General features: G+C 49.3%; 1 protein-coding gene across 3 annotated transcripts in view; it reads left to right on the plus strand.

The window, feature by feature from the left end:
- FGD1 (FYVE, RhoGEF and PH domain containing 1) overlaps positions 1-24,612 on the plus strand; it is a 52,281-nt gene that overhangs the window by 25,411 nt on the left and 2,258 nt on the right. For 2 of the 3 annotated variants that reach the window (XM_007991802.3, XM_007991800.3), the window contains 16 exons: positions 49-222; positions 782-959; positions 1,085-1,526; positions 2,946-3,035; positions 3,892-4,040; positions 5,966-6,122; positions 6,229-6,367; positions 15,110-15,168; positions 15,311-15,457; positions 15,915-16,007; positions 16,172-16,251; positions 21,418-21,448; positions 21,957-22,058; positions 22,452-22,577; positions 22,753-22,914; positions 24,275-24,418. In XM_007991802.3, the coding sequence (XP_007989993.1) occupies positions 49-222; positions 782-959; positions 1,085-1,526; positions 2,946-3,035; positions 3,892-4,040; positions 5,966-6,122; positions 6,229-6,367; positions 15,110-15,168; positions 15,311-15,457; positions 15,915-16,007; positions 16,172-16,251; positions 21,418-21,448; positions 21,957-22,058; positions 22,452-22,577; positions 22,753-22,914; positions 24,275-24,418 (2,273 nt within the window). The other variant, XM_073013652.1, reaches the window with a different exon arrangement.

Below are 24,612 nucleotides of genomic sequence, written 5' to 3' on the forward strand. Positions count from 1 at the left end.
TTTGGGTTAAAGTCAGTTACTTCACACCCATTTCCTCTCTTCCTGCAGGGCTGCACCAGGGAAACCGGATCCTGGTTAAAAGTTTGTCCCTTGACCCTGGCCAGAGCCTAGAGCCTCATCCAGAAGGTCCCCAGAGGCTTCGCTCAGACCCAGGTCCCCCCACCGAAACCCCTAGCCAGCGTCCTTCACCACTGAAGCGGGCACCGGGCCCAAAGCCACAGGGTAAGTGGTCCCGGAAAAGAGCAGAGAAGTGGCCCAGGGGAGGGGTCAGAGGAGGGGAGAAGTTAGCCAGTGGCAGAGAAGAGGGTTTGTTAGAAGGATAGGGAGGCACCGTGCTGCGGGGGCAGTGCTACCTACCTAGTGCACAGAGGGCTGTGGCCTGAGGCTAATGTGTGCATACTGTGATCTCACCTCAGCCCCTTTGTGTCTACCTCAGGCAAAGGTGCAGATTGTGGTTTGTGGAGGGGGGTGTGACCTGGCCATGACAGCCAGCCACCTCCAAATCCAGCTTTTTTTTTTTTTTTTTTTTTTTTGAGACAGAATCTCACTCTGTCATCCAGGCTGGAGTGCAGTGGCATGATCTTGGCTCACTGCAACCTCTGCCTCCTGAGTTCAAGCAGTTCTCCTGCCTCAGCCTCCCAAGTAGCTGGGACTACAGGCACGTGCCACCACGCCCAGCTAATTTTTGTATTTTTAGTAGAGATGGGATTTCACCATGTTAGCCAGGCTCAAATCCAGCTCACTGATGTCTCCCTTCTCTCTTCCCCATTCATCTCTCCAGTGCCCCCAAAGCCCAGCTACCTGCAGATGCCCCGGATGCCACCCCCACTGGAGCCCATCCCCCCTCCACCATCACGCCCACTGCCTGCCGACCCCCGAGTGGCCAAAGGCCTGGCCCCCAGAGCAGAGGCCAGCCCCAGTTCTGCAGCAGTATCCTCACTGATTGAGAAGTTTGAAAGGTGAGTCTGGTCCCTAGGGCACCCTCTAGGGGAAAGGGGGAGCCTGGGACAGGAAAGGATAGTCAGGAGAGGCCTCTCAGTCAAGCTCATACCCTGCCTCCATGTGTGTCCACCACCCACCTCAGAGAGCCTGTGATTGTCGCCTCGGATAGGCCAGCCCCTGGCCCCAGCCCAGGTCCCCCAGAGCCAGCCATGTTGCCACAGCCACCCTCGCAGCAACCAGTGCCCCAGCTCCCAGAGGGCGAGGCCTCCCGCTGCCTGTTCCTGCTGGCTCCTGGGCCCCGGGACGGAGAGAAGGTGCCCAACCGGGACAGCGGCATTGATAGCATCAGCTCGCCATCCAACAGCGAGGAGACCTGCTTCGTCAGTGATGACGGGCCCCCCAGCCACAGCCTCTGCCCTGGGCCCGCTGCCCTGGCTAGTGTGCCTGTTGCCTTGGCCGACCCCCACCGGCCTGGCTCCCAAGAGGTTGACAGTGACCTGGAGGAGGAGGACGACGAGGAGGAGGAGGAAGAGAAGGACAGAGAAATCCCAGTGCCCCTGATGGAGAGACAGGAGTCTGTGGAGGTACTGACCTGTGTTCACTGAGAGGCAGGACCATGTGGAGAACCTGGGAGCCTTTTATGCTTGATTCTTCCCCTAGCTCAGTTATTTCTCGAAATAAGACCTTGTTTCCAAGCCCTGTGACACTGGGCAAGTCTTTTCCCCCTCCGCTCCCCTACCATAAGCCTCAGTTTCCTTATTTGTAAAACGGAAAGTCTCTTACGTCCATAGAGACTTCTCCACAGCTGGAGGAGGGGTGCAAGAGCTAGAGCCCTGCAGGGGCCTGAGGCTGTGCAGATGAAGGCTCTTGGCAGCAGGGACCCCTTTCTGTGCCTGGGCAGCCTAACATTTCTTCAGAAGGCACCCTTGGCCGGGCGCGGTGGCTCAAGCCTGTAATCCCAGCACTTTGGGAGGCCGAGATGGGTGGATCACGAGGTCAGGAGATCGAGACCATCCTGGCTAACACGGTGAAACCCCATCTCTACTAAAAATACAAAAAAATTAGCCGGGCGTGGTGGCGGGCGCCTGTAGTCCCAGCTACTCGGGAGGCTGAGGCAGGAGAATGGCGTGAACCCAGGAGGCGGAGCTTGCAGTGAGCCGAGATAGTGCCACTGCACTCCAGCCTGGGCGACAGAGCAAGACTCCGCCTCAAAAAAAAAAAAAAAAAAGAAGGCACCCTTGCACTTGAGTTAGATCTCAGCCAGAATACTTGCTCTGCTAGGACCAAGCTCAAGTGTGGGGGCCAAAGCCAGGGACTGCCAGCATGGCAGGTAGTCAACAAATATATCCAACGAATAGGAAACTGGGTCAGCAGGCAATGAGTTTTATACGTTCTTATACTTTTGTGCTTTTCTCACACCCCAGGTACTCAGCAAGCCCTTGCTGATAGTGTACTGAATAGGTGAATAAATAATAATTAACATTTATACACCATTTAATCTGTAGTCTGCTGTGTTTTATTTATACATTATCAATAGACTTCGGTCCTATTATTATTTTGTTTTTGTTTCTCGCCAGCCTCTACGTTAAATAGATCCTATTATTATCTGTATTTATGGATGAGGCGTCCTAAATACAGAGCTGTTAAAGAAGTTATGCAAGCTAGTGAATGGTAGAGCTTAGGATTTGAACCCAGGAAGTCTGACTTACCATCCCAAAAATGCTTAACCACTACACTCTGCTGAGTCAGAATAGAGAGAGCGGGTGAATGAGTTGTTGAGTGAGGGAGTGCATGTCATCAGAATGGAGGGGTAGGCTTATGGTAGACTGGGGAGTCAGGGATGAAGCTGAAGGACTTACAGATCTGGAGATGGGGGTCAAGGTTATCTTAGGGTGGTATATTAGGCTTAGAGTGGCATGGGAACTGTTTTAAGGATTCTGGGGGCTTGGATGAGGGTTAGGATAGAGGATGATGGCTCAGGAGTTACTGTTTCTCCTTTCCAGTTGACTGTGCAGCAAAAGGTGTTTCACATTGCCAATGAGCTCCTGCAAACTGAGAAGGCCTACGTTTCCAGGCTCCATCTCCTGGATCAGGTGAGTGACCCCTTGTGGGTACCAGGGCCCCAGGACCTTGTAGGTGCATTTCAAGGAGGAAGTGATAGGGCCTGAGTTCAATCCCACCATTGTGGCCAGAATTTAGAGGTGGTAAGACTCCTCTCTGACCTTGAAGTCAACTTGTCCATGAAGCCAACTCTGATTATGCCCCAAGCTTGATCGTGATACCAACCCTCACTCCTAATGCTGGGCAGGTATACCAGCCCTGACTGCGACCTGACACTAGTACTGACTCAGACCCAGATCCTGAATTTATCCCTAGCTGTGAACTTCATTCTAACCCTAGCCCTATTCCAGATCCCAAATCCACTAGAATCCCTGAGAGTAGAGATTTTTATCTTTGTTCACTGCTCTATCTTACCCTCTATGACAGTGCCTCGCACACAACAGACACTCAAAAATATTCATTAAATAAACGGATCTAATTCCAACTTTCTCTCTGACCCGAATCTAATTCTAAGCCTGACCTTGATCCTGACTTCTAATTGTTCCAAAGCCTAACTCTTGGCAGCAGGGACCCCTTTCTGTGCCTGGGCAGCCTAACATTTCTTCAGAAGGCACCCTCGCACTTGAGTTAGATCTCAGCCAGAATACTTGCTCTGCCAGGATCAAGCACAAGTGTGGGGGCCAAAGCCAGGGACTGCTGGAATAACCTGAAATCCATCTCCCCAATATATAACCCTAACCCCATTCCCTGTCTCTTCAGTCTCAAGACCAATGCTGATTCCAAAGCTCCACAAGCCTCCCCACAAATACTGCCCTCACCCATAAGCTGCCCCTTCACCAGCCAAGCCCCAGGCCCAGCTGGGCTGAGTGCTTCTGCCCTGCCCCACAGGTGTTCTGTGCCCGGCTGCTGGAAGAAGCTCGGAACCGCAGTTCCTTCCCGGCCGACGTTGTCCACGGCATCTTCTCTAACATCTGCTCCATCTATTGCTTCCACCAGCAGTTCCTGCTGCCTGAGCTAGAGAAGCGCATGGAGGAATGGTGAGGGGCCCTAGACCTAGAGTGCCCACTCCCCTGTCCACCTGCCTGCCGAGCCCAGACCCAGAGGTGTACACAAGACTTCAATGCTATTTGCTCTTCCTCTTAGTGACTTTTGAAAAAAGAATCAGAGCCGGGCACGGTGTCATCCCAGCACTTTGGGAAGCTGAGGCAGGTGAATCACCTGAGGTCAGGAGTTTGAGAACAGCCTGGCCAACATGGCAAAACCCTGTCTCTACTAAAAATATTAAAAATTACCCTGGCCTGATGGCACGCGCCTGTAGTCCCAGCTACTTGGGAGGCTGAGGCACGAGAATCACTTGAACCCGGAGGCAGAGGTGTGGTGACCCAAAATTGCACCATTGCACTCCAGCCTAGGTGATAGAGCTAGACTCTTAAAAAAAAAAAGAAAAAGAAAAAAGAATCAGGCCCAAGCTCTGCCTTCCAGGACCTCCCAGTCTGACGTGGAACACAGACCAGAACTCGGAAAATTACAACAGAATAGCATAGCCTACAGGAGTATTAGGTTAGGAGCCAAATTGGCTGAGTTCAAATTCCAGCTGTGCCACTTGGTAACTTTGAGCAAGTTTCTTAAGTTGCTGTGCCTCAGTTTCCTCATCTATAAAATGGGGGAAAATAATAACGGCCTACCTTGTAGGGTTGTTTTAAGTATTAAATAACTTAATACATAAAAGAGCTTAGAACAGTACCAGTATAGGCCAGGCATGGTGGCTCACGCCTGTAATCCCAGCACTTTGGGAGGCCGAGGCGGGCAGATCACGAGGTCAGGAGATCGAGGCCATCCTGGCTAACACGGTGAAACCCCGTCTCTACTAAAAATACAAAAAATTAGCCAGGTGTGGTGGTGGGCCCCTGTAGTCCCAGCTACTGGGGAGGCTGAGGCAGGAGAATGGTGTGAACCTGGGAGGTGGAGCTTGCAGTGAGCTGAGATCATGCCACTGCACTCCAGCCTGGGCGACAGAGCAAGACTCCATCTCAAAAAAAAAAAAAAAAAAAAAGCAAACAAACAAACAAAAAACAGTACCCGGTGTATACAATAAGTGCTCAATGGACGTGAGCCTTTTTTATTTTTACAGTGCTATGATAGAGCAGAGAATGGGAGGCTGTGGGAATCCAGACAACTGGACCAAGCCTAGCTTGGAGATTACAGAAGGATTCAGGGAGAAGGTGATGCCTAAGCTGAGTCCTCAGGTAGAAGGGCAAGGTTTACAGGCAGCCTCCCAGGCTCCAGGCCTTCTTCCAATCCAGCCTTTAGAGTCCACACAATTTGCCAGAATGGTCTTTCTAAATAACAGTCAGACCGTGTCTCTCCCTGCTTAAAATCATGTCCACATTCCCCATACCTACAGATTCTCCACACCTACAGAGTCAAGTGTGTCCCCCTCACCAGACTGTGACCACAGAGGGCCAGCATGAAGCCTGGTTCCTATATTTCCCCACGAGTCTGTGAACCCTGAGGGCTGGGACCAGGTCTGGTTTGCTTTGCTCCTGCACCAGACTGACCAATGAGGAGTAGGACCAGGCCTGGTCTCTTTGTCTTACCTACCAGATGGTGACCCTCTCAGGGCTCAAATGGGTGTGACTCATTTCTGTGTCCCCAGCATCACCTAGCACACAATTGATAATCAGTATATGAAGTGGTCCTGGCAGTAAGGTCTCAGGGTGGGTACTCCAACCAGCACTCGGGCAGGGCAGAATTGAGGCAGGTGGCATCCCAGGCTGTGGTCTGAAGTCAAGCCGAGCCTCTTGGCCTCACTGGCCTGTAATGTAAGCAGCATTTCTGAAGGAGCAGACTAGCTGAGAAGTAGGTTTCTAGGACCGAGATGAAAGGTATCTGGAGACCTGTGGGGGAAGATTCTGAGGGGCAAAGAGCAGCAGGACCACATCAGCCCCTAATTCCACCCCAGGGACCGCTACCCACGCATTGGAGACATCCTGCAGAAACTGGCCCCCTTCCTCAAGATGTATGGTGAGTATGTGAAGAACTTTGACCGGGCTGTGGAGCTGGTCAACACCTGGACAGAGCGTTCCACCCAGTTTAAAGTCATCATCCATGAGGTGCAGGTAAGTGGTCAAGCTGGAGGGAGCAGACTGGGGGAGGAGAGGTCTGCAGGGATGTGGTGGGGGATCTGCAGCCAGATCTGAGCCCCTCTGCTTCTGCTTGTCACAGAAGGAGGAAGCCTGTGGCAACCTGACATTGCAGCACCACATGCTGGAGCCTGTGCAGCGCATCCCCCGCTATGAGCTTCTTCTCAAGGACTATCTGTTAAAGCTGCCCCATGGCTCCCCGGACAGCAAGGATGCCCAAAGTGAGTGTGTGCACCCAGGCCCCTTCCTACTCCTCCACACTAATAACTCTAGGCCAGACCTCTGAGGCAGGACCCCAAGACTTAATTCACAGGGTCAGCCTTCCATTGCCTCATGATTGAGATCCCAGAGGAGGATCTCCAAACTGAAAGGCCCACATTGAGGTTCTGAAGTGAGACCCCAGGATGAGATCCTCCTTCTGAATGTTCTCTTTGGGTATTCAGGCAGGGCCCTCCAAGTTGAGACCCCTGCCCGAATACCTGAAGAGAACATTCAGAAGGAGACCCCCAACCTGAACTTCCCAACTGGAAGCCCAGAGTTTGAGGAGCATGCCTATTATGATCCCCTAAAGGAACTCATCCATTTCCTAGATCGAGACCCCAAGGCTGACCCCTAGACTCATCCCCAAATGAAGTTGTACCAAATGAGAAAGGAAACTGAGCCTGAAACTTCAGGGACTGAGCCACCACGCTGAGAGGCCAGACTGACCTCTCAGGCCAAACCCACATCACAGAATCTCCACAGCTGAGCAACCCAGAGAGAGCCCTGGCTCATCAATTTTCCATCCTCCAGATTTAGAGCTTTCCTCCATGTCCATCAGCCACTACCCAGAATGAACCTCCCAAAAGAACCTCCAAATTGAGCACCCTAGACTGGACCCCAAATTTTCCACCTCTCAAATTTGGACCTCTAGGCTGAGATACCTCCTCCCCAGACTGAATCCTTACACATTGAACCACTAGAAAAGTCTTCTATCCCGATTCCTCCAGTATCAGCCTGAACCCCATACCCCAGATAGAGCTCCCCACAGCCTACCTCACTTTCTCTTCCCCAGATTGTTATTTTCATTCATTCATTCATTCACTTAACAACTACTTACTGAGCACCTCCATGTTTTTGTGCATTGTTCTAGGTACTGGGGATATAGAGGTGAACAAAACAGACAAGGTCCTTGATCTCAGGGAGCATATATTCTAGTCAGCAAGAGACACAGTAAACAAAAATAATAAACACACAGTAGAGGCCAGGCGCAGTGGCTCATGCCTGTAATCCCAGCACTTTGGGAGGCCGAGACCAGGGGATCGCCTGAGGTCAGGAGTTTGAGACCAGCCTGGCCAACATGGTGAAACCCTGTCTCTACTAAAAATACAAACATTAGCTGGGCGTGGTGGCGGGCACCTGTAATCCCAGCTATTCGGGAGGCTGAGGCAGGAGAATTGCTTGAACCCAGGAGGTGGAGGTTGCAGTGAGCCGAGATTGCGTCACTACACTTCAGCCTGGGCAACAGAGCAAGACTCCATCTCAAAAAAAAAAAAAAAAAAAAAAAGATAGCTGGGCGTGGTGGTGGGCGCCTGTAATTCCAGCTACTCGGGATGCCAGTGCAGGAGAATCACTCAAACTCGGGAGGCAGAGGTTGCATTGAGCTGTGATTGAGCCACTGCACTCCAGCCTGGGTGATAGAGTGAGACTCCATCTCAAGAATAAATAAATAACTAAATACACAGTAGAATATTAGACAGGTGCTGAGTGTAATTCTGAGAATTAGAAGAGGGTGGCATGACAGTGGCTGGAGAGCCTACCTGAGATTGGGTGGCCTGTCTGACTAGAAGACAGTGAGTCAAAACCTGAATAAAAAGAAGGTAAGCACATGCCTGTTGGAGTGGAGCATGTTCCAGGCAGAGGCAACAGCAAGTATAGTGTCCAAGGCAAGGGGAGATATTAGAGGAGGTGGGGTGCTGGACAGGTTGCATATCTCTGAACGTGGCAAGTGAGAGTAGAATGGTAGAAATGGGGTTGGAGAGAGGAGCAAAGACTGAAAGGCCAAGATAAGGAGATGGATTTTATTCTGAGTGTGGTGGGTAGCCATGGGAAGGTTTCGATGTTGATCACTTGGGGAGCAAGAGAGAGCGCTGAGAGATCAGTTAGAAGGCTTTTGCAATAATCCAAGTGAGAAAAGTTGGCTTGGATGAGGACAGTAGCAGTAGAATCTGTGAGAAATGGTTGGATTCAGGATATCTTCTTTTCAGAAGCAGCACTGAGAGGACTAGGGTGGAGCGGATGCAGGGCTTGAGAGAAAGAGTCAGGAAGGACTTGTAGGTTTTTGGCTGGTGGTGATGGTTTCTAAGATGATCTTAGGAGTCTGTTTTTGGACATGTTCAAAGTGAGCTGCTAGTCAGGCAGTTAGATGAATCTAGAATTCCAGGGAGAGATTTGGATGTCATTTGCACATAGATAGTATTCCAAAGCCATAGGGCTGGCCGAGATCACCAAAGGGAGTAAGTGTAAAAGGAGGGGAAAGAGGGCCAAGGACAAACCTCAGGGAAGTGGAATCAGCAAAGGAGACTTAGAAGGAGCAGTCCTAGGCTGGGTGCGGTGGCTCACACCTGTAATCCCAGCACTTTTGGAGGCCGAGGCAGGTGGATCACGAAGTCAGGAGTTTGAGACCAGCCTGGCCAACATGGTGAAACCCCGTCTCTACTGAAAATACAAAAATTAGCCAGGTATGGTAGTGCACGCCTGTAATCCCAGCTAGTCAGGAGGCTGAGGCAGTAGAACCACTTGAACCCGGGAGGCAGAAGTTGCAGTGAGCTGAGGTGGTGCCACCGCACTCCAGCCTGGGTGACAGAGTGAGACCCCATCTCAAAAAAAAAAAAAAAAGGAGGAGCCCTAAAGGTAGGAAGAAAACAAAGAAAGTGTGGGGTCCTAAAAGCCATAAGAATGGGGGTTGAGGCCGGGTGTGGTGGCTCACACCTGTAATCCTAGCAATTTGGGAGGCCGAGGCAGGTAGATCACCTGAGGTCTGGAGTTTGAGACCAGCCTGAATAAAAAGGAGGTCTGGCGTTTGGCCAAGATGGTGAAACCCCATCTCTACTAGAAATACAAAAATTAGCCAGGTGTGGTGGCCGTGCCTATAATCCCAGCTACCCTGGAGGCTGAGGCAGGAGAATCGCTGGAACCTGGGAGGTCGAGGCTGCAGTGAGCCAAGATCGTGCCACTGCACTCCAACCTGGGCCGCAGAGTAAGACTCCCATCTCAAAAAAAAAAAAAAAAGAATGGGGAGTGGACAGTTGTGTCCACTGCTGTGTCCGCTTCCCATACTAAGCCTCCTCCACCCCGCCAGATGGGGCACTTCACTACCAAGCCTGGACCCCTAGAAAGAACTAGGCCTCTAGAAAGTTTAATAGCTAAGCTCTACAAGCAGATATCTGCAGCATAAGTAAGTACCTCATTCCTCCTGCTGAAAAAGAGCCCTCACTGATGTGCCAGCCTGAACTTCTAGAAAGGGCCTTCCAGACTGATTCCCTGGGATGGGCCCCATGGACTGACATCTCCAAACTGAACCTTCATACTAAGCCCAGTCTGAGGTCCCAGTTATAGATCCCAACACTGGTTTCTCAAACTAAGATCCCCAGACTGGGTCTCTTCCCACCTGGAATACTCTTCCCACCCTGAGTCCTGAGAGTGGGGTCCCAGTGAGAGCCTTCAGCCTGAGGTCCCCAAAAGAGCTTCCCAGTCTGATCTCCTTGGCCACCATTCTATAGACAAGTATTGCCAACTGAGCACCCTAGATTAATTCTCCTATTTCATATCCCTCAGACTGAAACTTTCAGCCTGAACTTAAAAGACTGACTCTCCAGGTCTGTCCTACAGACTGAAGCCCCACTGTGCCCCCAGACTGGATTCCTTGAGTTCCCCAGGGGGAACCCTGAAATTCAGCAGCCCAGACTGAGCTCCAGACAGAGATTCCAGGCTGTGTTCTCCCCAGCCCAAGTCCCCTAGACTGATGACCCCTATTTTTCTTTTTTCTTTTTCTTTTCTTTTTTTTTTTTTTTTTTTTTTTTTTTGAGACAGAGTCTTGCTCCATTGCCCAGGCTAGAGTGCAGTGGCGTGATCTCGGCTCACTGCAACCTCCAGTTTCCTGGTTCTAGCGATTCTGCAGCCTCAGCCTCCCGAGCAGCTGGGATTACAGGCACCCGCCACTGCACCCAGCTAATTTTTGTATTTTTAGTAGAGACGGGGTTTCACCATCTTGGCCAAACTGGTCTCGAACTCCTGACCTCGTGATCCACCTGCCTCGGCCTCCAAAAGTGCTGGGATTACAGGCATGAGCCACCATGCCCGGCCAACGACCCCTATTTTTCATTTACCAGATGGAGAGTCCCATGATGAGCTCCAGGACTAATGCCCTAGATTATGAGACGGTCCCCCAAATTAAGCCACTCAGGCTAAGTGCCTAGCCAGGTCCACATTGAGCTCCCAGGACTCAGTTCTGCAATTTTATTTTCACACTGGATCCCCAGCACAACATCCCCAGGTGAAAATTCTCCAAATAAGCTCCCTGCACTAGACCCAAAGTGAGCCACCAATGAAAACGACCTAGAGTGGGCTCCAGATAGAGTCCATTTTCTCAACTGTGTATCCTTGGGCAAGCTGCTCAGCCTCTCAGCCTAAGTTTTCTCACATGTAGAATGGGGATGACAATGATACCTACCTCATATGGTTGTTTTGAGAAGTAATGAGATAACCTGGGTAAAGCTCCTAGCACAATGCCTGGTACATGGTAAAGGCTCAATAAATGTTAGCTGCTTTTATTACTAAATGTGCTGGCTAATGCCCATCCCTCTAAAATTGGCCCCAGGTTGAATATGAGAAATTTATTTTTTATTTATTTATTTATTTATTTAAGAGGGAGTCTCCCTCTGTCACCCAGGCTGGAGTGCAGTGGTGGAATCTTGGCTCACTGCAACCTCCGCCTCCCAAGTTCAAGCAATTCTCCTGCCTCAGCCTCCCAAGTAGCTGGGATTACAGGCGCCCACCACCACGCCTGGCTAAATTTTGTATTTTGGGTAGAGACAGGGTTTCACCATGTTGGCCAGGATGGTCTTGATCTCTTGACCTCGTGATCTGCCCGCCTTGGTCTCCCAAAGTGCTGCGATTACAGGCATGTGCCACCACACCCAGCCTATTTTTATTTTTATTTTTTTTGAGACTGAGTCTCTCTCTTTTGCCAGACTGGAGTGCAATGGCACAATCTCGGCTCACTTCTATCTCTGCCTCCTGGGTTCAAGCAATTCCCCTGCCTCAGCCTCCCTAGTAGCTGGGACTACAGGCACGCACCACCACGCCTGACTAAGTTTTGTATTTTAGTAGAGATGGGGTTTCACCATGTTGGCCAGCATATTCTCAATCTCCTGACCTCATGATCTTCCCACCTCGGCCTCCCAAAGTGCTGGAATTACAGGTGTGAGCCACCGCGCCCGGCCTTTTATTATTATTTTTTTTTAAGTGAAAGCAAGTATATTAAGAAGTAAAGAAATAAAGAATGGCTACTCCATAGGCAGAGCAGCCTGAGTTGAAGAAATTGAGTTTCCTGTTTTGTATCAATCCCAACCCTATCTCAGGCCCCAGCATGAACCTCAGAGCTTGAGCTTGGCCATCTGAGCTTCCCTAATGGAGCCTCCCAGATTGCACTCCCCACATCAAGTCCAGAGATGAAACTTTGTCCCCAGAAACAACTTCCCGGTCTGGTTTTCTGAGCTGTTCAGAATGAGAATCTCTGAATGAAAGCCCACCTGAGATATGCACACTAAGATTCTCAGCCCAAGATCCTAAGCTGAGCTCCCAATTTTTTACCCCTCAGACTAAATGCCCCAGGCTGAGCCTCACAGAATCATATGTCTGGTTCCCCAAACTGACTTGCCCACTTTCTACTCTCCAGACTGCACTCTAGAGCCTGGACCCTAGACCAGTCTCCCCCTACCAGGCCATCTGGAACTCCTGGCCTCTGTTGCCTACACTGGGCCCAAGACTAAACTCCAAACCAAGATCCTAGACTGCCAAGCCCAGACCAGGCCCCACTAAAGCTTCCAAACCAAGCCCCTACATCAGGCCCCCCAGATTGCAGTCCCTAGCCTGAACCCCTAAGTGAAATTCTAGACTGAAATCCCCACACTGAGGCCCCAGATAAGGACTGTACACCCTGGATCCTTGGAAATGCTGGTCTAGACTCCACATGAGACATCTCCAGACAGAGCTCGTTGTAACAAAGCCTCCAGTCAGAGCCCATCAGCCTACACAGGTCTGAGCTTGTGTGCCCACAACTTGCCGGAGTCTTCTTCCTATCCCCTTCCCTGGGTACCTCCTACCTCTACCACTCAGCCTGCCCCCTGCCCTGGGGTGGGGGAGATGTAGGATGTGGAGGAAAAGAGGCAGCTGGGAGATCATTCCCAGCTCTGATGCCAACTCTGCCACCCAGGTAGGCAACCTAGGGTGGCCACCTTCTCCCTGAGTCTTGATTTCCTCATTAGATAAATGGGGCACAATCACCTATGTTACAGGGTTGTTGTGAGGGTTGAAGGAGCTCATTTATCCAAAGCATCTGCCTGGAGAGGGCACTGGGACCTTGGCCCTGTCCTAGGGAGCTCCTAGTCTACTGAGGAATATGGATGCAGATGTATAAATACACGATGAGCACTGTGACTAGTGGGACAGAAGGGAGCAAAGGAGAATGTGAGAACCCAGACAGGGTCCTAACCCAGCCCGGCAACTCTGGGCAAGCTCACTGGAGGAGGTGAGCTGGATCCAGAAGACAGAGTGACAGTTGGCCAGATGAAGTAAGATGGGACATGTTTAGGGAGGTGCAGGAAGCTGGAGTGGTCAGCAGAAGCCACATCACCAAGGGCTTTGAGTCTTTTTTTTTTTTTTTGAGACGGAGTCTCGCTCTGTCGCCCAAGCTGGAGTGCAGTGGTATGATCTCAGCTTACTGCAAGCTCCACCTCCAGGGTTCAAGTGATTGTCCTGCCTCAGCCTCCCGAGTAGCTGGGATTACGGGCACATGCCACCATCCCTGGCGAATTTTTGTAATTTTAGTAGAGACGGGGTTTTGCCATGTTGGCTAGGCTGGTCTTGAAGTCAGGTGATCTGTCCCCCTTGGCCTCCTAAAGTATTGGGATCACAGGCATAAGCCACCGCGCCCGGCCTCACCAAGGGCTTTGAGTGTCGGGCTAAAGGGCTAGGTCTTTACCCTGCAGGCACAGGGGAGCCACTGACAGATTTGAGCAGAGGAGTGGCAGTAAACGGTGTGAGAAAGTTCCTTCTGGCAGCCAGGATTTCGGAAGAAGGGTTGGAGATTAGAGCCCGGCCCCTGAAAGGCATGTGGACGCCTGAGCTGGGACTGGGGCCATAGATCTCCTTGAGCACCAAAACTTGGTCATGAAGAGAGAGCCTCTTAGGAAAACAAGACTTGGTTGGCCAGCCATATGGACCTTCTTCAGAAGCACCTCTGCTCCTCCAGCACAGGCTGATCTGAGTGGGGAGATCCCAACGGGGTACACGGAGACTGTGGCCAGGCCTTAAGCATGGGTGGGATTTATTAGTGGGTGGAGATGTACAGGGACTTATTTCAGCTTTTTTTTTTTTTCTGACAGTACCTGGTCACTATAGGAAATATGGAAATTACAGAAAAAGATGAAGTAGGGAAAAAATCACCTGTGATCTGAGCCCCCAGAGAATAAGCCCAATGAACATTGTGACATAAATTCTTCCTGGTGTTTTTTAGACATGTATACTTGTAAAAGTGAGATCATTCTCTATAAACATGTTTGTATCCTTTTCTTAAAACACCCTGAGCATTTCCCAGATTATTAAAAGCCCTACATGAGGATCATTTGTAAAGGTTGTTTAATATTCCATTATATGAAGACAGCATAATGTATTTAACTGAACCCCTACAGGTGGCCATTTGTTTTGGCAGGGAAGAGGCACGGCCTCTTTTTTTTTTTTTTTTTTTTTTTGGCAGGGAAGAGGCACAGCCTCTTTTCTTTCTTTTTTTTTTTTGGCAGGGAAGAGGTACAGGTGGGTGTGCTCCCCTACAGATAGACATTTTTGTTTCCCACTTGGAACTGTTGTAAATACCAATATGATGAAAGTGTGTTTGTGTATAGAATGTGTATTTTCCTAGCACAGATACCCAGAATCAGAATCATTGAGACAAAGAACAGGATCATCTCATTGTTTCTTTATATGGCTTTTTCTGATTATAAAAGGAATACATGTTCTTTGTCAAAAATATGGAAAATACAGAAAAACTAAAGAAGATAATAAAAACCACCCATAGTCCCACCGTCCAGAGACAACGTGGATATGCTTCCTTCTGGTTACATATGTAACTCTTATTGTTATTATTAATGGTAATAATAATCTTGGCAAGCTTGCATTTTTTTATTGGCTGCCAACTATTCCATCTATTGTGATTCTGGCGTTGTGACATTGGACTTCTGATTTTAAATGATGTTGCTGTGGACCTCTTTGAGGGTGAAGCTTTCTGAGATGGGAGGGTGTGATCAAGCCAGGAGGAGGTATTCAGGGAGGAAAGAAACCCCGAGGCCGGGTGCGGTGGTTCACGCCTATCATCCCAGCACTTTGGGAGGCTGAGGTGGGTAGATCACAAGGTCAGGAGTTTGAGACCAGCCTGGCCAACATAGTGAAACCCCATCTCTACTAAAAATAAAAAATTAGCCGGGCATGGTGGCACACGCCTGTAGTCCCAGCTACTTGGGAGGCTGAGGCAGGAGAATCGCTTGAACCCGGGAGGCAGAGGTTGTGGTGAGCCGAGATCATGCCGCTGCAATCCAGCCTGGGCAACAGAGCGAGACTCCGTCTCAAAAGAAAAAAAAAAAAAAGGAGCCCCGGAAAGGCTCCTCTCTGCTAGTCCCCCATCTGACCTCACCTCTCTATGCCTGTAGAGTCTCTGGAGCTGATAGCCACAGCAGCAGAGCACTCGAATGCTGCCATCCGCAAAATGGTGAGTGGCCCTTCTAGCCCCTGCCCTTCCTTGGCCACCCACCTGTGGTGTCTCCATCCTGGGGTGGGGGTGTCATGACTTGTGAGCATCTGACAGGAGGCTGGCACCCCAACCGTGCCTTTTGTTCCCTGTCTTCTGCCAGGAGCGAATGCATAAGCTGCTGAAAGTATATGAGCTGTTAGGGGGCGAGGAGGACATCGTCAGCCCCACCAAAGAGCTCATAAAAGAAGGCCACATCCTTAAGCTGTCAGCAAAGAATGGGACCACTCAAGACCGATACCTCATACTAGTAAGTGCCAGGCATGGAATTGTGCGTGGGTCATGCCCCTCCCAACACACACACACACACACACACACACACACACACAGTGACCTGGTACTCACTCAAGACTATACCTCCTTTCATTCCTGAAAGAGGAAAAAAAAGAAAAACAAAGACTATACCTCCTGCTAGCCATTCTCTCCTCTAGTAATGAACTGTATTTTCACTACCTAGCTAGGATTTTTTTTTCTCCATTTTACAGATGAAGTAACTAAGCCTTGCAGAGAAGTGACTTGCCCGAGGTTCCCCACTAGGGAGTGTCTTCCACGCCTAGGCTCTTTCCTTGTGACCCCTGTGCCCAATTTGGGCTGTCTTTTCTCCATCTATTGCCTACAGTCCTCAGCAGTAAAGCTTCAGGGCAAGGAGCTGGGCCACATCCCCACTAAGCCCTCCGCACATACATCCCAAACTTTTTCCTTCCTAGTTCAATGACCGCCTCCTTTACTGCGTGCCCAGGCTGCGGCTCCTTGGCCAGAAGTTTAGCGTGCGGGCACGCATTGATGTAGATGGCATGGAGGTGAGCATCCAGGAGGTGGGAAATGGGAACCTGGAGTGGGGCATTGGTGTTGGGAGGAACAAAGATACTGGCTTTGACCTCGAGTCTGTGTGTGTATGTGTGCAGAGGGCTAGGGCCCTGTGGAGTTCAGTGGCCTCACCATGCCCCTTTCTCCCTCCATTCAGCTAAAGGAGAGCTCCAACCTCAATCTGCCTCGAACCTTCCTGGTGTCAGGAAAGCAGCGCTCCCTGGAGCTCCAGGCCAGGTACTTGTCCTTGCCTATGCCTTTCCTCCAGCGCCTACCTCCCTTTTCTTCAGATATGCTGAGGCATTCCAGGCCCAGAGATTGTTCCAGAGATAGGATGGGCACCTTTCCCCAAAGATGCAGGCTTGCTCTTCAGCGGTGGGGGTGATCCCTAAGGGTTAGACGCCATTTAGATTCAGGGTGAGTACTTCACGATGTGGGGAAATGTGGCACTCCTGCCAGGGGAACCTTTTGGAAAATGAATAAGCTCTCCCTAATTAAAGCAAGAATTTCTTCTGGTGGATTTTGTTAGAGGAGAGAGAAGAATGGGATGCGAAACCCACCATGAATAATACCACCACAAACAGTTTATTGTAGATTCAGAGATCTAAGAGACATAACAATCCAATGCAGTACTTGGTCCATGACAGAAGACTGGTTTGGGATAAAGAGCCCTAAAAGACATTTGTGGGACAATAAGAGAAAATTTGGATGTAAAGCGAACATTAGATATTGAGAAATTATTGCTGTCTTAGGTGTGATAATGGTATGGTGGTTATGCAGGAGAATGGCCTTGTTTTGCAGCAGTGCATGCTGAGGGCTTAGTATCACAATGTCTGTTAATTACTTAAAAGTGGTTCAGCACCCAAAAAATACATATGTAACCATACATACACATTTGCACACATATACATACATACACATACACAGTCATGCACCGTATAACAACATTTTGGTCAATGACAGAGCATATATACACAGTGGCCCCATAAGATTAAAGTACCATATTTTACTGTACCTTTTCTTTTATTTTCTTTTTTTGAGACAGAGTCTCACTCTGTCACCCAGGAGTGCGGTGGCGTGATCTCAGCTCACTGCAACCTCCGCCTCCCAGGTTCAGGCAATTCTCCTGCCTCAGGCTCCTGAGTAAGTGGGATTACAGGTGCACGCCACCACACCCATCTAATTTTTGTATTTTTAGTAGAGACAGGGTTTTGCCATGTTGTCCAGGCTGGTCTCAAACTCCTCATCTCGAGTGATCTGCCTGCCGTGGCCTCTCAAAGTGCTGAGATTACAGGCATGAGTCACCACGCCTGGCTTTACTATACGTTTTCTAGGTTTAGATATGTTTACATACCCAAATAATTAGTGTGCTACAAATTGCTACAATATTCAGTACAACTGTAACATGCTTTACAGGTTTGTAGCCTAAGAGCCATAGGCTGTACCTTATAGCCTAGGTGTGTCATAGGCTAGACCATCTAGTGTACTAGTGTCAGTACACTCTCTGATATTCGCACAACAATGAAATGGTCTAATGACACCTTTCTCAGAACACATCCCCGTGGTTAAGTGACGTGTGACTGTATGTACATATATATGAAGTAAATATGGCAAAATATAAAAAAATTTTGCATCTCTATAGTGGGTATATAGATATGTATTGTACTTGTGCTATCCTGTGTACTTTTTTGTATGCTTGAAGTTTTTTATAACAAACATTTTTAAATAATAGCATGGGATAATGGCCAGCCACTTAACAGAGGGGCCTTTCATACCCATTTTCTACTTGGATGATTATAATCATAGCTCATATTTCCTGAAGACTTAGCTTTTTGCCAGGTACTGTTTTGAGTGAATGTTAACTTAAAATTTTAAGTCTAAGTTGATTAGTCAAAAGCTTACAAGAGCCCTAGAAGTAGCTACTGTTACCATAAATCTACTTTACAAATGGGGAAACTTAGGTGTAGGACAGTTCTGCATGCAGGGCACACTGGCTCACACCTGTAATCCCAGCACTTTGGGAGGCCAAGGTAGGAGGATCACTTGAGGCCAGGAGTTCGAGACCAGCCTGGGCAACATAACGAGACCTCGCCTCTTAAAAAAAAAAAAAAAAAAGAAAGAAGAAAGAAAGAAAAAGAATATTTATGTACTTGCCCAAGATCCCAGAGCAAGAAAGGAGCAGAGCTGAGACTGGAGCTCAGGTCATCCAGCCCTGGAGTCCACGTTCCTAACCAGTGTCTGTGCTGCCTTCTGAGGGCCCAGGTGAAAGGGTATCAGGGTCATGGTGAGGGCCAGAGGATGGATTCATGTCAGTAGATGGCCTGCTTCTGACAGGCTGTGAGATAGTGAGAAATGACTGGCTGTGACTGTGAGGAGGTGGGGGAGAGAGATGAATGTGAGATAGAGGGTGTCCTCCTGGGGGATGAAGTGAGTCTTGAAGCTTGGGGAGATTGAGAGCCTCAAGGAGGCCTGCAGCAGGGAAAGTGAGAGCAAAGCACATGCCCTGCACATCCAGGGGAGTGACAAGCCACGTGACAGGGACTCATCATCTTCAGAGAGGAAAGGGGCTGCAGTGGGACACTGGGTCCAGAAGGGGCAGCCAAGCAGTGTAGGATTTCCTCCTAGTGGCAGCAGGAAGGCATGGAGGGTTTGCTTTGCTTTGCAGTCACTTTTACTGCCCTTAAAAGAAAACAGAAATTTAATGTAAATTTTCAAATATCCAGAAAAATATAAGTACAAGCACCCAGATGCCCACAACTTAGACAGCTGCTTCTCAACTTTGGCAACCATTGGAATCAGCTGGGGGGCTTTTAAAAATTACGGATGCCTGGGACCCATCTGCAGAGATTCTGATTTAATGGGCTTGGGGGATAGCCTGAACATGGAGAGCTCTAAAAGCTCCCCAGTTGATTTTATTTTAGTTTTTAATTTTTATTTATTTTTGAGACGGAGTCTCGCTCTGTCGCCCAGGCCAGAGTGCAGTGGTGCGATCTTGGCTCACTGCAACCTCTGCCTCCTGGGTTCAAGCGATTCTCCTGCCTTAGCCTCCTGAGTAGCTGGGACTACAGGTGCATGCCACTGCACCCGGCTACTTTTTGTATTTTCAGTAGAGACGGGGTTTCACCATGTTGGCCAGGCTGGTCTCGAACTCCTGACCTCATGATCTGCCCGGCTCGGCCTCCTAAAGTGCTGGGATTACAGGCATGAGCCGCCACACCTGGTCCCCAGGTGATTTTAATGTGTGTATCAGGGTGTACAACTACTTATTTAAGATTCAACAACTATTGACATTAAATGTCTTTTGCTGAACCATTTTAAAGTAAATTACAAATATCAGGACACTTCACCCCTATACACTTCAACATGAATAGCCAAAAAAAACACTACTGTAGTTCTTTTTTTTTTTTTGAGATAGGGTCTCTCCCTGTCATCCAGGCTAGAGTGCAGTGGCATGATCATGGCTCCCTGCAGCCTCAAGAGACTCCTGGGTTCAAGTGATCCTCCTGCCTCAGCCTCCCAAGTAGCTGGGAATACAAGCATATGCCACCATGCCCAGCTAATTTTTGTATTTTTTGTAGAGATGAGGTCTCACTATGTTGCCCAGGCTGGTCTTGAACTCCTGGCCTCAAGCGATCCTCCCGCTTCAGCCTCCCAAAGTGCTGAGACAACAGGTATGAGCCACCGCTCCCGGCCTATTGTGGCTCTTAAAAATAAAAAGCAACACTTGTTCACTTCTAAGCAATTATAAATTAGAAAATATAGATAAATAAAATAATTTTTTATTTGAGTCACAGTTTCTCTCTTGTTGCCCAGGCTGGAGTGGCAGCAGTAGCGCCATCTTGGCTCACTGCAAGCTCCGCCTCCCAGGTTCAAGTGATTCTCCTGCCTCAGCCTCCCAAGTAGCTGGGATTATAGGCTCTCGCCACCACGCCTGGCCAATTTTTGTATTTTCAATAGAGACGGGGTTTTGCCATGCCATGTTGGCTAGGCTGACCTCAGGTGATCCACCTGCCTCGGCCTCCCAAAGTGCTGGGATTACAGGCGTAAGCCACCGCACCTGGCCAATAAAATAATTTTTTAAAAGAATACGATCAGAATAGGGCAGGCGCGGTAGCTCATGCCTGTAATCCCTACACTTTGGGAGGCTGAGGAGAGAGGATCACCTGAGGTCAGGAGTTTCAAGACAAGCCTGGCGAACATGGCAAAACCCCGTCTCTACTGAAAATACAAAAATTAGCCAGGCGTGGTGGCGCACACCTGTAATCCCAGCTACTTGGGAGGCTGAGGCTGGAGAATGGCTTGAATCTGGAAGGCAGAGGTTGCAGTGAGCCGAGATCATGCCACGGCACTCCAGCCTGAGTGACAGAGCGAGACTCCGTCTCAAAAAAAAAAAAAAGAAAAAAAAGAATACAATCAGAATAAGGTGATTACAGTGCAGTGCAGAGCAGATAGAAGAGTCAGGGAAGGAAGACAAAGGGAAGGGGAACTCACATTGATTGAGCATCGAGTGTGCCAGACATTGTGCTGAGCACTGTACACGTTACCTCAGTTACTGCTCAGAACCCAGAGAGTGATAATCATTATCTCCATGTTACAAATGAAAAAAAAAAAAAACTACCCTCTTTTCTCAAACTTGACATCCCAGCAACAGAGAATTTTTTTTTCTTTTTTGAGACAGAGTCTCACTCTGTCGCCCAGGCTGGAGTGCAGTGGGACGATCTCCGCTCACTGCAACCTCCACCTCCTGGGCTCAAGCGATTCTCATGCCTCACCCCCCTGAGTAGCTGGGACTACAGGCATGAGCCATCATGCCCAGCTAATTTCTGTATTTTTAGTAGAGACAGAATTTCGCCAGGCTGGTCTCCAACTCCTGACCTCAAGTGATCCACCCGCCTTGACCTCCCAAAGTGCTGGGATTACAGGCGTGAGCCACCCACACCTGGCCAACTGATAATTATTGACATGGTTTCTTTTATGTTCTATATTCTCTCCCATACATTTCACCCTTACCCCTCTACCTGAGGCCTAGCACCTACTTGAAAAGTCCTCACCCAAACTTCAGACTGGGGCATGTCCCCTCCTCTGGGCTCCTTGGCCTTATTTTCACCATCATCTCCCTGTATTGTCCCTGTCTATTTCTTCTACTGGACCATGAGCTTCTTGAGGGCAGGGTCCTCTCTGAAGCTCAAGTTCTTAGCGCAGGGTCTGGAAAGTATTAATAATCGTTGAATAAATAAACCCAGGCAGATTATGTGACTTGCCCAAGGTCATATAAGTAATAGGTGAAGAAGAGGAGGGTCAAACCCAGGTCTTTCTGACTCCAAAACACCTGCTCTTCCACTCCAATTGCTTTTTGTGGGCCTGCCTAACCAAACATCTTTCTTTTTTATTCCCCACCCCAAGGACTGAGGAGGAGAAGAAAGACTGGGTCCAGGTAACATCCAAGGCTCTGTGCTGGGGGCTAGAAGAGTATTAACAATCTCCTAGGGGTTGATGGATTCTCCCTCAAAACTCACATCTAACCAGAATGGTCCCAGACACCTTTCAACAAACTTTACTATCCCCATTTTACAGATAAGCAAACTGAGGTGCAGAGGTTGAGGAGAAACTCACAAACTCTTCTTTTAGGAAGCTAATTTCTCTGAGGGTGTGTAAGGTGAGGGTGTCAAGCTCTGTAAAATCTTAAGCCCAGAAGGTGGCCAAGAAAGCCACCTGAGGTTTTTCAGCCACCACTCCCCCTCCCCCTCCCCCATTTTACACTTGTAACACTGAGACCTGGATTTGGGAGGGGATTTGTTCAGTCATCCACCTACCAGCAACAGAGCTGGGTCTGAAACCCAGCTTTTCTAAGTTCAGGCTAGGGTATAGGAAGGTGAGGTGAAGGTAGAAATGGGTGGTTTGTGGGGTGATGTGACTTCTCATTTCTTAAACCTCCTCCCCAGGCCATCAACTCCACCCTCCTGAAGCATGAACAGACGCTGGAGACCTTCAAACTGTTGAACTCAACAAACAGGGAAGATGAAGACACCCCGCCCAACTCTCCAGTAAGAGTCCCTGCCCTCTTTCCCCTGTACTGGGACCCCTTCCAGACTTTCAAATCCCCACCTGACCTTTAGATGATCCTCTCCCCTTCCCAGAGGGTAATGACCAGAGAGGCAATGCATGACCTCAGAAGCAGTCTTCCATTGGTAGGGCCACAGAGAAATCATTGGGGAAACTGAGGCCCAGAAAGTATAATAGAAATGACTTGTCTTCAGTAGCACAGTAGCTAGGAGCAGAGCCAGGACTTAAAGGCAGATCTTCTGAATGTGGCTGCTCCTCCTACCCCCAGCCCATCCCCACCCCATGATAATCCAAGCCTTGGAGGAGGAACAAGGGCTGGCTGGACTGGGTTGGGGAGTAGCTGTCTCTGACCTGAGACCTGGCCCTCCCCACAGAACGTGGATCTTGGGAAGCGGGCACCTACACCCATCCGGGAAAAGGAAGTCACCATGTGCATGCGCTGCCAGGAGCCCTTCAATTCTATCACCAAACGCAGGCACCACTGCAAGGCCTGCGGGCATGTGAGTGTTGGGAGGCAGGGGCAGAGCTAGGGAGGGGACAGCCTGGCAGCCCAAAGGCCCACTGCAGAGTGGGTATCCTCCAAGTGGTGGGAGGCCGCAAGTCTGCTGTGGGAGTTGGTATGCTGAAGGGAAGACCCGCTGGAATCAGGCTGCTCTTGCCCACTTGCCACCCCAGGTGGTTTGTGGGAAGTGCTCCGAGTTCCGGGCCCGCCTCGTCTATGACAACAACCGCTCCAACCGTGTGTGCACTGATTGCTATGTGGCCTTGCACGGGGTGCCTGGGAGCAGTCCAGCCTGCAGCCAGCACACACCCCAGCGCCGGAGGTCCATCCTGGAGGTAAGTGCCAGGCCCCTGACTAAGTCTCCCACAGTGGGCAAATGGGCTCCAACTCTACCCAGTGAGACTGAGGAGGTCCGAGTAGCTGGGAAACAGTAGTGATCAAGGGACCCAGGCTTGGAGTGAGTAAAATGAGGACAAGAGCGAATGAAAGACAGTCATCTTTAAGTACTTAGACATTTAATCCCCACAGTAACTAATCTGCTCATGCTATTGTTCTCTTTTACAAACGAGGAAACTGACGCCCAGAGGGGTCATTTGCCCAAATTACACAGCAAATAAGTGGCAGCACTGGATTTTTTTTTTTAATTAAAAAATTGGCCGGGTGCAGTGGCTCATGCCTGTAATCCCAGAACTTTGGGAGGCTGAGGCAGGCGGATCATCTGAGGTTGGGAGTTCAGGACCAGCCTGACCAACATGGAGAAAACCCCGTCTCTACTAAAAACACAAAACTAGCCAGGCAAGGTGGCACGTGCCTGTAATCCCAGCTACTCGGGAAGGCTGAGGCAGGCGAATCGCTTGAACCTGGGAAGTGGAGGTTGCAGTGAGCCAAGATCGCGCCATTGTACTCCAGCCTGGGCAACAAGAGCGAAACTCCGTCTCAAAAAAAAAAAAAAAATTAAAAATTGTCTTCTGTTACTACAAAGTAGGATAAGTAAAACAATATAAACAAAAAATAATAAAATACCATATCCCTTCTACCCAAAAGTTAACAACTGTTAGGGCTTATCCTATCTTTCTAGGCATATATGCACAAACACACATTTTAGAGGTTTTTTAAAAATAAATCTAGGTATTTATTTAACACTTAAAAGAGTACTTACCCTGTGCCAGGAACTATTCTAAGCACTTTGCATATATTAATTCATTTAATTCTCACATCAGCCCTCTTTGCTCTCCTTCCAAGTCAATACATTTTCATCTAGAGCTGGGATTCTAAGCCAGACTTCATTAACCACCCACATACCCCCTTAAAACCACAATGCTAGATTACCTCTCACTGAGTGTAGAAAATGGATGAGTGATGAAAGACAGAAGAAAACATGAGGCCTAAATGTGTGAATGGCTTGAGGAATGAATGCCCTGACTGAAGAAAGAATGCCTGACTGAGATCTACACACTCCTTCCACTGGCCAGTAGAGGCAGCAGCCGTTGCCCAAATGAGGCAGACAAACCTAGCTTTGAATCTTAGCTCTAGCTGATTCACTGGGTGGCACTGGACAAATCACTCCTGCCACCTGAGCTTGAGCGTCTTCATCTGAGATGGGAATAGCAGTCCCTACACTGAGGAGGTATTAAAGCCAGGAGGAGCCAGGCTAGGCCTTCTGTCAACATCGATGTCCCGTGTCTCTGGCCACAGAAACAGGCCTCGGTGGCTGCGGAGAACAGCGTCATCTGCAGCTTCCTGCACTACATGGAGAAGGGTGGCAAAGGATGGCACAAGGCATGGTTCGTGGTCCCTGAAAATGAACCTTTGGTGCTGTATATCTACGGAGCCCCTCAGGTATGCATCCTACTCCTTTGGGTCCTTTCAGCCACCTGGCAAAGCCAGGGTACCCCCTTACCTCCAGTCATTGACCTCTCCTTGGCTTTGGAAGATAAGGTGAGACTATCTCTAAGAGGAAATCAGAACCCCAACCCTTGAGAGACAATGACTGGCTAGAGACAAAGAGTGGTTGTGGTATGTAGGGAAAACCA

This window comes from Chlorocebus sabaeus, chromosome X (genome assembly GCF_047675955.1).
Source record: "Chlorocebus sabaeus isolate Y175 chromosome X, mChlSab1.0.hap1, whole genome shotgun sequence".
Classification (NCBI taxonomy): Eukaryota; Metazoa; Chordata; class Mammalia; order Primates; family Cercopithecidae; genus Chlorocebus; species Chlorocebus sabaeus.